Source organism: Platichthys flesus, chromosome 12 (assembly GCF_949316205.1).
Source record: "Platichthys flesus chromosome 12, fPlaFle2.1, whole genome shotgun sequence".
NCBI lineage: Eukaryota > Metazoa > Chordata > Actinopteri > Pleuronectiformes > Pleuronectidae > Platichthys > Platichthys flesus.
This window is the reverse complement of record NC_084956.1, coordinates 5124564-5136478: the sequence shown is the minus strand read 5'-3', so window position 1 is coordinate 5136478 and position 11915 is coordinate 5124564. Positions and strand designations below refer to the sequence as shown.

Here is an 11915-nt window from a genome sequence, read left to right as displayed (position 1 = left end):
TCTGCCCACACATAAAGCACAATATCCCCTTTCTTAGCTGGCACATGTGTCAAAGGCGAAGAGCTCCTGAGTTTCTCTTTTTTTTCTTCCTAATGCACATATACAGATTTCCCTGTAAAGCAACTGGTGGTTCAATGCACAATCAGAAGCCAGAGGAGAATCAGCCACTGCTCAGAACTATCGTGAAATTTAATTTATATTAAAAGGTGCTAGTTATTTAAAGTAAAGTAAATTTAGAAGTGCAAAGGAATATATTTGAAATGCACGCACATCATCCAGTAAACTGCAATTTATGTGAAAAATAAGTAAAACATTAATATTTGCTTTGTCTGAATATTATTTTTAAAAGTCACCCATTGACCTGAATGATTTAAAAAATATATTAAAGGCAACATAAATATAGAAAGTGACAAATATGTGTCAAGAATCATCCAGACCCAAAAGAAACCCTTCACCCTAATTCATGGTGTTCTTTTTTCTTCATTTTATTGTAAAGGGTAAATATGAAACTATATGTTGAATTGTTTTTATGTTTTCATCATTTATCGCAAACTTTACATGCAGGCTCTCTCCAAAAATGAAAAAATGCAAATAATAATATTAATAATAATCAAGAGATTAAGATATTGCATATTTTCACGGCTTTTAAAAGACACTCTTATCATACTCAATAACACCCCCCCCCCACCCCCATTCCCACCCACTCAAAAATAACAGGGGTCATGGTTCTGTGTAAACAAAACGAAAAATAAAAAAGCGATGGGTACCTTAACTCTGTGCCTGTAGAGTCTGTGGATTCATCTAAACCCCTCAAATAACAACGATAATAATAATAACAAAGAATTAAGACATTTTATTGTTATTGTTTTCAACAGTATAACAAGTTGCGTTATTATTATTATTACATTCCGGGTAAAATACTTTTTTTTACTTCTTTCTTTCTTGACTTTTTTATTTCTATATATTCTTTTTTTTATTTTTACTTTTATTTATTTTTTACCTAAAACGACCTTAGTTCCACTTCATCTTGCGTCTGCACCACCACTGCTAAAAAAAAAAATGCTTCGCCTTATAACAAGTCACATGATCTCAAATGAATTCATTCAAGGTGCCAATGAAAGTGAAAAACATGGCGATTGTTATTGAATTAATTCTGAAGACTTTTATTTAAGTGCTCTGCTTTGACACTTGTTTCTGGAAAATCCTTGAAACAAGCAGAAGTTTAAATTTTAGGGGCTAAACGGAGGCTCTGCTCCCACTTGCAGATCTTTCCCCTCCACTTGTATAAATAACGAGTTTAACTGTAGAAAGTGAGACTACATGACTTGTTACGGTGGCCTGGTTCACCACCGTACCTTTCCACAAGTGGTTGGAGCTCGTCTTACGCCACCTTCAAGGCTGAATTACTTTTCCAGAAAGAACGGTGGAGAAAAAAAAGAAGGTCTGGAGTTTATTCAAGTGCGGCGGGGGGGTTTAAGAGCCAAGGTCCACTAGATTAGAAGACATCGAGTTCAGTATGGTGTCGTGGTGCATGGAGTGGTGATGGTGCACCGAGTCCACGCCGCTCGGTACCGGGATGGCGCTGGGTCCCTGCGGTGGCGCGAGGCCGTGCAAGGACTGTAAACCGGTGTTCGAGCTGAGGAGCAGGCCCGGGCTGTGGGACGTGTGGTCCGGCGTCCCCGACGGGGTTTTGTCGTCGTCCGAGCTCCCCAATAGTGTCTTATTTCCATTCATGGAGGAAGTCAACGGGTTGTGACCATTGCCGTTGGAGTTCTCGTTGTTTTCTCTGCGAGTAGAAAATAAAAAAAATACACATGTACATTAGTCTGGTGAGAATGGGAGCAGACAAACTCCTGGAACACGTCAGGCAGCAGGAAAATGTGCAGAATTTAAAATTATGGTTACGACTAAAGCGAATTAAATAAACTAGACAATTTACATGCAAATTAAATAAAAGTTTGTAAGTAAACTAATTGAACACAAGCCATAATTCTTAAAATACACACACACACACACACACACACACAGCAAAACTATTCTTCTGCATGCCCCTTTACGCACGGGGATTTTAATTAGGTTACCATATGAGGAGCAGCCATAATACGCGTAAAAGTACCACAAACGCTCAGTCTAATGATTTATCAACGTTCATACCGTCGTGTTTCAAGGTGCTATAAATTAGTCATTGGAATAACTAGAGGCCATCGCTCAGTTGACTGCAGAAGCACAGAGTTACAATAAATGTCTAGATAAGTGTGACCCGAAAACAATAAATCTGTTTGTGCGTAAAAGCTGCGTTCGACCTGGTGTTTGCAGCAAATTAATTGATCCAGCGTGACCTCTGACGCCGACACCAGCTCGGCCTCTCTGACGTCTGAATAAATGACAGGCCTAATTGTTGCTAAACGCGTGCATGTTGCATGTGTTCCCAGTGGCGAGGCTTCCCTCAGTGGGAAGACATGATTTACGCGGAGCTTTCAGCCCGAATTAGTGGCCAGAGGGTGAAAGGAGACACCGAGGCAGCGAGCACCTGACTGGAACACGTCTCCCAGACCTCTCTGCGCCTCACCTGTGTCATTCACTAAACTTTGAAATGTACAAACGACTCAAAATTAAATGTCAACCGGGGATACGTTTAGCTCTCCACATCAACTTCACCGCACAACAACTTTTCAACGTGTTCTGAGATGTTTCCTCACTTTTCTACCCTGTGGTTCTCTCCAGTGTCAGGAAGCTTAAAAGTAGTTTCTTCCTCTGATCTTGACGTGAAAGTCTTCTCATAATAAGTGTGATTACCAAAACATAAAAGTCAGGTAAATACAGATTTTAAAGCCTTGTAATTTGCCTCACAACCAACCTTTAATTCCTTTGGATTTCTTTTGCATTTCAACTTTTACGCACGGCCTGCACAATTATCACAAACATATAAAAGTTTACTGAACTTTAAAGTGAAACAATATTTTAGCTTATGATAAGAAATTCTTCAACTAGATACAAATACGTGCACAGAACTGGTGTTATTATTAAATTTGTGAAAATATCTTAATAAAATAAACTGGTATAATTGTAATAAACACTTTTACAGTTGTAATAGTGGCTGTTTGTGGCTCAAGAACATTTTTATTTAAACTATGACTCTTATTCTGAAGTCAGAATAAAAAAAAAAAACTTGGTAAACAAAGTCTGAGAAAAGTTTGAAGTGTTTATCTTCTCCTACCTTTCCTTCGCCTCCGCCGCTCGATCTCTCTGTCGTCGGTTCTTGAACCAGTTGCTGACCTGCGTCGTGGTGAGTCCCGTACCCTCGGCCAGCTCCCTCTTCTCCCGCGGAGACGGGTACGGGTTGTGGGTGTACCACTCCCGCAGGACGCTCCGGCTCTTCTCCTTGAAGCAGTAGCTCGTCTCTTCTCCGTCCCAGATGGAGCGGGGCAGCGGGAACTTTCTCCGGACGCGGTACTTCCCCACGGCGCCGAGCGGGCGGCCTCTCAGCTTCTCCGCCTCGATGTAGTGCGCCTTGAGCCACAGCTGCTGCAGCTTCGGGTGGTTGTGAGGCGAAAACTGGTGGCTCTCCAAGATCTTGTACAGCTCTCGGAAGTTCCCCCGGTGGAAGGCGACCACGGCTTTCGCCTTGAGCACGCTCTCATTCTTGTGGAGGTGCTCGCACGCCGGCAGGGACCAGAGGAAGCGTCCCAGCCGTTCGATGTTCCCCCCTTGCTGGAGGACTTCGCACACACACGCCACTTGCTCCTGCGTAAACCCAAACGTGGGGAGCATGGACATGGCGACAACGTAAACCAAAGCAGATTAGAGTGTGCCTTGCTTCCACGTCTCCCTCCTCAGTCTCACATCAAATCAAAACGCGTAAAGTCCATAAGCGACAAAAGGTTCCCCAAAAAAAAGAGCCGCCGAAAAGCTCAAGTGCCCAGGGACAGGTAGTATCCAGCTGCGTGCTGAGGGACAGACTCAAGTCCATTCAGCCGTGCAGAACCCCGGGCGACGACTCCTTCAGAACGCTGGTGAGAAAAGAGAGAAAGTTGCGACTCCTTCCAGCGTCCTCCTCCACCTTTTCTACAACGTTTCAAAATCACCTACTCCCGCAGACCGGGCTCGCTGGCTCGTTTTAATAATATTATTCTAAGCTGGCAAGACAAGCGATTATGTGAACTCTGATTGGTCGGTTATTTGACCCGGGGATGGTGAGGATAAGACAATAGCCTTAGTCAAATTATTTGCCATGGTTACGCTGTCACTCAAAGTAACCTGATAGGCTTTGAGGTGGCTCCCTGGCAGAGTCAGCCCAATTGTTCCCCTCTCGCGCAGGCCCGCCTACCAATAGAAATATTGCTCAGATTTTTCTTCTAAAACTGTTTTTCTCTCCAACCCCCCACTCCACCTCCACGTTGACAGACACCTCGGGCAGCCAAAGAGCGCAGAGCTAGGGGGAGAGTGCGGAGAGGGAGCGCGGCGCTGATCCCGCAGCCGGGGGAAGGATGGCGCCAGAGCGCACGGAGACCTGCGGCTGCTGTGCGTCCTCACGCCGCTGGCAGCTCTCACACAGCCGATCAATCAACGCCTGCAACTTTTAAAGTTAGTAAAGTTCCTATAGCTGGAGTGACTGCAAACTGCTGACATGTGCTGCAGCTTCCACAGGGAACAGTTTGGCAAAAGAACACCGAAAGTCTTTGCCATTGTCGCACGAAATAAAAATACATAAAAAACTAAAATAAATTATGCAAATTCTGCAGGAGAGGCCAGCGATGCAAATGTTTCTCCCCTCAAACTTAATTAGAGCAACTTTATTTGCCTTCACGTTAAAGTTAAATCTTTACCAGTCTTTTGTAAATAGGGCATTTGTCAAGTTTTTAACGGTTGATCATTGAAGAAACATCATATTTTATTTTGAGTGATTATAAATATGGAATAGCTTCACACACACTATTAAAATATACGTCATGTCACATACTGTGAAAATCAATATATAATTTGTATGTACAGATATGATTGTGCGATAAATTATTCACACATGATCTTAAATTACATCTATTGATTAGATTATATTAATAATTCAATCTGGTATAAATATGCATTTACAGGATTATGCAGATGTGTTGTTCTGCAGTTGATTATAACAGGCTGCTGCCGTGGGGATGCTTATTATTTCATGCATGTGACAACAAACACGATGATGAACATCTGGGGGGTGAGCCAGTGGCTGCAGGAGCGCGCGGAATGGCAAACAATCTTAAGGTGTGCCACCGGACTAATGGAGGAATCGGGAATTGGTGCGCGCTGCAGGAGTTTGTTGGACTGAGCGCGCAGGAGGAGCGCGCAGTGTGCGAGCGACGGGGGGAAGAAGGAACGCGGCACCGAGCACATCACCGGCGGTATTACGAGACAAATTCCGTTTGCATTGAAGTCATCGGGGCTGACGCGCTTTGGAGGGAAGACGAAGTCAGAGAGAATCAGAATCACACGCTGGATCAGAGGAGAAGATTCGAAGACGAGCTCTGGGTAACTATTTCAATCTGATGGTTGTGAGGATTTTGGGGGAATATGGATTTTTATTTTTGGATCAGAGGGGGATTGACTTGTTGAATGGATGATGTTTGCTCTCGACACAGCAGCAGGTATTAGACGGGACCGGTGCTGTGGTCAGGTTTATGTGTGGAGTGTTTGGGGCCAGAGATTGACCAGCTGGTAGATTTATTTCACCTACACCATGGGACCTGTTCATTAGAGATGCGATAGTCTGTGTACACCCACACCACTACACGCACACACACACCAAACACACACACACACACACGCACACACACACACACACACACACACACACACACACACACACACACACCACTACATTGACACACACACACACACCACTGACAGACCTGTTTCAGTTCTGGACACAAAAAGCTTTAAGCAGAATCCACGTTACATGGAAAATGGTGTAAAAAAAAACATGAATCATCAAATAATTATTATTATTATGCTTATTATGCTTATTATTATTATTATTGAGCGTAATTTGACACCTATACATGCAAACAACTTAATTACATATTAAGAAGGTAATAAGTTGTGAATAAACATCATCAGAAAATCCATAGTTCCAAGTCTGTGCAGCCTCAGCCCTCAGGGGCGTTTAAAGAACTTAGAGTTTAATTAAACTTCTCCTCTCGCCGCGGAGTGATTTGTCAGAGCTCCGCCGCTGCTCGGGCCAGACGAGGAGGAGCAGACAGTTCCTCCGAGCTGCGGCTGCTTCTCTCTGAATTATCAGTGTAATTATGAAGTGAGTTTATCACAGGGAGACGAGGCGCGGTGTAAGAGGAGCCTGATCCCTGTTTCCGTGTTGTGTTCCCCCCTCGGTTTAATAAATTGACTTGGGTTTCGCCCGAAGCGCGGTTCTCACAGTGTCACGGCATTAGACTGATGCTAATCGTCCGGGGACCCGGGGCTCGGCGGAAATTGATAGTGAGGAAAACAACAAGGCAGCGATTTTTTACCTTATATTACATTTACAGCTCAAATATATATCTAATATTCAAACGGAAAAGAAAGTAGAGAAAAAAAGATAATAACATTAATAACATAAATAATAGTAATTACACAATGTTCAGATGTGCAAACGCAATATTTTAAATATGAGCAGTCTGTCAACACAGTTTGACAGATGTGACATTTAAAACTGATTTAAGAAAGATAACGTATCACCTCCATCCAACACAAACACCTGAAGGCCTCGTCTCTGAGCCCAGGAACCTGCCTCTCCCTCCGGGGAGCAGAGCTGCTGCCTTACACTGGATCATGGGTTCTCCTCACAGGCTATTTATCGTCTCATTAGGTTTCACATCCGAAGCCACTCGGGGATAGGTGCTGTACAATCTGTCATTTCATACAAAGGATAGGGCTGCACATTTCTGAGGCTCTTATTTTGTAGCTGTTGTCATTATTTAATTATTTAGCTTTTAATATATTAAGATCTGCTTTGACTAATGCTGCTGTGTATCCTGTGCCAGGGACGTGCACAGACATTCTGAGGGGCCACTGCTCTAATCTGAAAAAAAAGGACCCCCCCCCCCCCCTGCACCCACCCCCAGTTTAGACATCAGGGCAGATGGGCTGTATACCCTATAAACTAGTTTAAGCAGCAGTACGATTTTTTGCCTTGGGATGAACACTGTCATCTGTGTGCAATAAATTAACTCTTAATAAATAAATTCAGAGTTGACATTGGGTACATCATGTAAAGCAAACAATAAGTAAATTGTGACTAACATGCTAAGGAGCATAGAGGGCATTGCTTTGCATAATTTTCTTACATCTTTCATGACTGGATGATATTGCATGAGGGGGGGCAGCTCGGTCAAATAGGGCAAACTGGCATAAATAACTGCCAGGTAATCCATGTCCTCTCCCACTCATCCACTCATGATGTTGTCAAGTCATGGATTGATATTCTGCGCTCTCCCCTGGATAAAATTGACTTTTTTCTAAATATTTTACAAACTGGATTGAAACAAAGCAGATACACGGAGTGATTCAAATGTAAATGTAAAGGCCTCTTCATTATATTTGGGCTCTTAATGGTCCGATCTGCTGAGCGCGTGCCCCGGCAGTGACAGAGCAGACCAGGCTCCAGCGTCAGGCTCTTGACAGTGTTAGTAAACGACTTGTTTCCCCCGATCAGTTTGATCAGAAGACTCCGGTTCTCAAACTGTGATTATTACGCCCGCTGATGAATGGAGATCCCGTTTCCCCTAATAGCCAACCCCCCTATTTTCACAACCTCCCACCGCTCACCTCGGCCACTCTCCACCACGACCTCCACTAATTGAGCTGATGATTGCAAGATGTGTGTTGTTGCAGAGCCACAACCCAATACGTGTTGGGGTAGGGGGCCGTGCATGTGAGGAGGGTACGTGGCTTTTATCCTGTGAGGCTGCTCCGTGCACCGACCTGAGACAAGCGCAACAAGGGGTTGATGAGTAACATTCTTCCAAACGGACATGGGCAGAGAGGGAGAAATTATTAAAGCCAGAACCTCTGTGTCTATATCGGTTAAGGGGATATGAATGAGGGTCTATCCAATAATTGGTTGTTTACATCTATCTTGTTACTCCAGAGGCCGGGGCTATCCTGCAGAGCGAGGAGGAGATTTCACTAAACTGCACAGGCAGGCAGCGGGGGGGGGGGGGGGGGGGGGTGTTTGTAGGTGGAGGTCTCGTCTTGATTTCCACAAGGCTCTGACCGGTCGGCAGGTTCATCAGATTGGATGGTTTTCATTTCAGGCCCAGTGGAGAGTGTATGGGCCTGCACATGGAGGTGAGAGAAACCTTGAGCTGATGATCATCACAGGGCAAATAACAGCCTCAGTGTTGAGTTTGGTCTCGTAAATGTGAAAGTGTAAAAGTAAAAAAGTTAAAGTGACTCTTCACTGTGAATGAACTAGTGTCTCAATTCAAGATGTCTGCTAATATGGAGCGCTGAAGAGCTGATATGATGCACAAAGACTCAATATGGGATTTAATTTGTATTTATATTCAAGCAAATTTGTAGGAAAAACAGCAAAATTCTAACGATAGTGTCTCCTGAAACCGGGATTAATTCATGCTCAGATTAATATAAGAAAACTGGAATGTCATCTGTCAATGAAACATTTGTAGAATAAGACAATTAAAGGGTTTGTTTACCTCTTGTCAAAATGAGTTTTGGTGCATTTTTCATCCAAATTATTAGGATCTGATCTTTTACTGGAGGGAAGACAACTAATTCAAAGTCCTATAAGACACCATCTGTGTTCAAATGCAGTTTATCTCTATCACCCAGTGTTAGAAAACCACCAACAATCCTCCGCCCAGCCACTAACACCACGCTGCTGTGGAAGAACCCGGCCTGACCGTGGGAGGAAAACAGCAACAAGTGTCTGTCCTGCTACAAGGCCGATTATTATACCTAATGAGAGAGAGAGAGAGAGAGAGAGAGAGGGGGAGAGAGAGAGAGAGAGTGTGGCTTGCTGCTGGGGTTAATTTATTCGATCAATCACTCCATTTGATTCCTGTTTATTTTCAGGAGTCACACGGTCATTTCAGCCGCACACTGAGCCCTTTATGCGCTGCCAAGGCGTTTCCCCCTCAACCACTGAGACTGTATACCAGAGCATGCGTTCGGCTACAATTTGCAGGAGGAGAGCGGCTCCTGCACTCCTCTGATATTTCACTGCTCCTGACCTTTACGGTGAAATCCCCTCAGACCTGTCTCTTGTCAAACCTGCAGCGAGCAGACACGCAGGTAAATGAGCTTCACACATACAATGAATTATGTCAATGCTGTGGGCTGGTTTCTAAACGACTGCAAACACACTCCAGCGAGGAATTATGTATTATTATCCTGGACAATTTGGCAAATGGTGCACGGGGGAGAGTGTGCAGCCTCTGCATGCATGTGTTCTCTATAGAGACATATGGCCTTTATGCTGTTCGTGCTCAAAAAGCAGATTTTTTGCCAAAAGCAGTTAGACCTGCAAATATAGCATTTAATAGGAATAACACTTTCACGACCATATTCAAACTCACATAGGTTCTTTATATTCTCACATGCCGTAAAATAAATTTTTAAGGCTGAATATTGATCACAAAAACTATCCCAATCTCAACCTGCTCCTTTTGTGTAGTTCATGAACACAAGCGACTAAGAAACCACCATGGGACCAATATATAGGATCAGATAAACCAAAGCCTGTCCTGCATCCAAGTGGACAGAAGCCTGGGGACATATAATTGGATGATGATAACCGATCGCTTCTGATCATGTAACATTTGAAATAGCAAATAAATGACGCTTTTGGCCAGAAACATGAGGAAAAGGTTTGCCCCACCCCTCAAACAAACAGAAAGAGGACTTGACTCTGATACCACAATGTTATTTCAGCGTGAACAAGGCCAAAAGCTCGGAGCAGAACATATTTTGGAAACTGGTTTTACCAAAAATAAAAAATAAGAGAAGGGTGAGAGGGAGCACGTAGACACACACAACAACAACATGTCGAAATATACTCCACCGACGAGCTGAGCAGTTTAACACGCCCGCTGCTTGTTAGGTTATTTTCTCTCAACACGGCTCGAATAGCCAGAAAATGTGTGAATACTTAATGCAACCAGGGGATTTGAGTATCCCTTGTGAATCCTATACATGTTACAGTGTACAGTATACCTTTACACACACTGCACCAGCTTCTCGGCGAAAGCAAACGTCTGCAGCAGCTTAATGCTTTTCTCTCATGCAACATTCTTCCTCTCTTTTTTTTTCTTTTACAGTTCTGGAACTCATATGTCAGGAAAGAATTTATTAAGAGCGACCCGCTGTAATTAGCAATGTGCTAATGCTTGAATTTGTATCCATCCCTGTACCCGGGGTTTTTACAACGTTTGGTGGTTTCACTTGAAACACGGTCTTGACCCGGTGTCACCGGCCATATGGGCAGTAAATAGTTCCGTGATAGAGTCAGTGGCTGTGCCCGATACTGTACCAGAGAGAAGCTTCCCCCGTACAGCCTGTTGCATGGTGTTATTATGGTATGGAGATGATTGACAGTGACTTTTGGATACTGTGATTGTCGCTTTGGTTCTCTTTTGTGTGAATGGGTTGAAAACAGCTCAGTAAAGGCTGCTGTAACTTTTAATGCCCATATTAAAATAATTCCTGCACTATACTTTTATTATGACTCCTAACAGTGAGTGTAATTGCTGCCACGCAGGAGCTTTGAGTTCTTACAACAATGTAGTTTGTTTTATACCAGCGTTAATGACCAATGTAATCCCTGCAGATTCAATGGAAACACAACCCTTCATACGCCATCTGCACTGGTTCCACTGGAGTTTCAGCCTCACTAGTAAAAACTACAGCATTGTCGAAGTCATCATGATACATCATCAGGGGACCAGGACAATTCACTGTCACTTACCCTGAGATGACTGACCTGCTTGTTCTGAACGATCAACATCACTACAGCCTCTCCATCAATGTGGCTAAAGATTCATATCAGATTTAGACATGGGGCTGATTCATGGTGTCTTGGCAGCACCGACCCCCCCCAACAGAGCGGCGTATCCTTCTGATCACTTCCTGTTGGCGCCGCTGCCTCATCTTTACAGCAGAACTCTGGATTTGATGTGTATTAGCGATATTCAGGCTCTGTAAAACCCATTTCTACTGTGAGGCCTCCCAGAAATCCCATTAATGTGTCTCCTTTCATCGTGTAAATGACTTCTCTCTCATTAAATCAAACCATCCATCAAACTTTTTCGCTGTATTCGGCTCTTTTATCGGGCAGAATGTGAGATATTGCGTAGATGAAAGTGAGTGTTTGCTTTGTAAATAGAAGCGTGGCGGGACGCGTCGCTCACTTGTTTTTATATGGAAGAATTGGATTTCATGATTGCTTTTTAATTCCGCCTGCGAGGTATATTAAATGCCTGCAAACCTCTGAACACTTCGTCCAGGAAACCAACAATTATAGTCAATCTGAGCATATGGCCACCGCAGCTATGTGAGAGAGGAGATGGGGCTCGGGCTGAGGAACCGCCTCATGCATCACTACACTGTACTGTACGTGGAGTTTTTCCATAGGGTGTTTATGCATCACATTCAAACCTGGTCTCATTTTAAACTTTTCTCTTAAAGTCTGAATTCTTACAAATTAGGGCAAATGATATGCGGACAAACACAAATATAATCTGATAATAGCTTCTTTAAATCCACTGCTTCCTCTAAAGGTCTCTAATGTTTAACTCTCAATTCATCATTACTTAACTTCATGTATATGAGACGATCAACTCTAGGATTTCACTGGAAATGTGTCATCCATTAATCGATACCAGATCTTTTCTCGTAAATCTGTTTCTGATCATGATGGAGCC

The 11915-nt window shown here is 43.5% G+C and overlaps 1 protein-coding gene across 1 annotated transcript; it reads right to left on the bottom strand.

Moving 5' to 3' along the window:
- Positions 1-706: 706 nt before the first annotated feature.
- On the bottom strand, positions 707-4103 carry six2a (SIX homeobox 2a). Its single transcript, XM_062400425.1, has 2 exons — positions 3218-4103; positions 707-1786 (listed from the first exon to the last, which is right to left on the bottom strand). The coding sequence occupies exons 1-2, from the start codon at positions 3775-3777 to the stop codon at positions 1474-1476; spliced, it is 873 nt and encodes a 290-aa protein (XP_062256409.1). The 5' UTR covers positions 3778-4103; the 3' UTR covers positions 707-1473.
- Between the last annotated feature and the right edge of the window lie 7812 nt (positions 4104-11915).

Coding starts and splice junctions, on each gene's coding strand:
- six2a (XM_062400425.1), bottom strand. CDS start 3,777: ATGTCCATGCTCCCCACGTTTGGGTTTACGCAGGAGCAAGTGGCGTGT. Junction 1,787..3,217: donor GCGGCGGAGGCGAAGGAAAG/GTAGGAGAAGAT, acceptor TTCTACTCGCAG/AGAAAACAACGAGAACTCCA.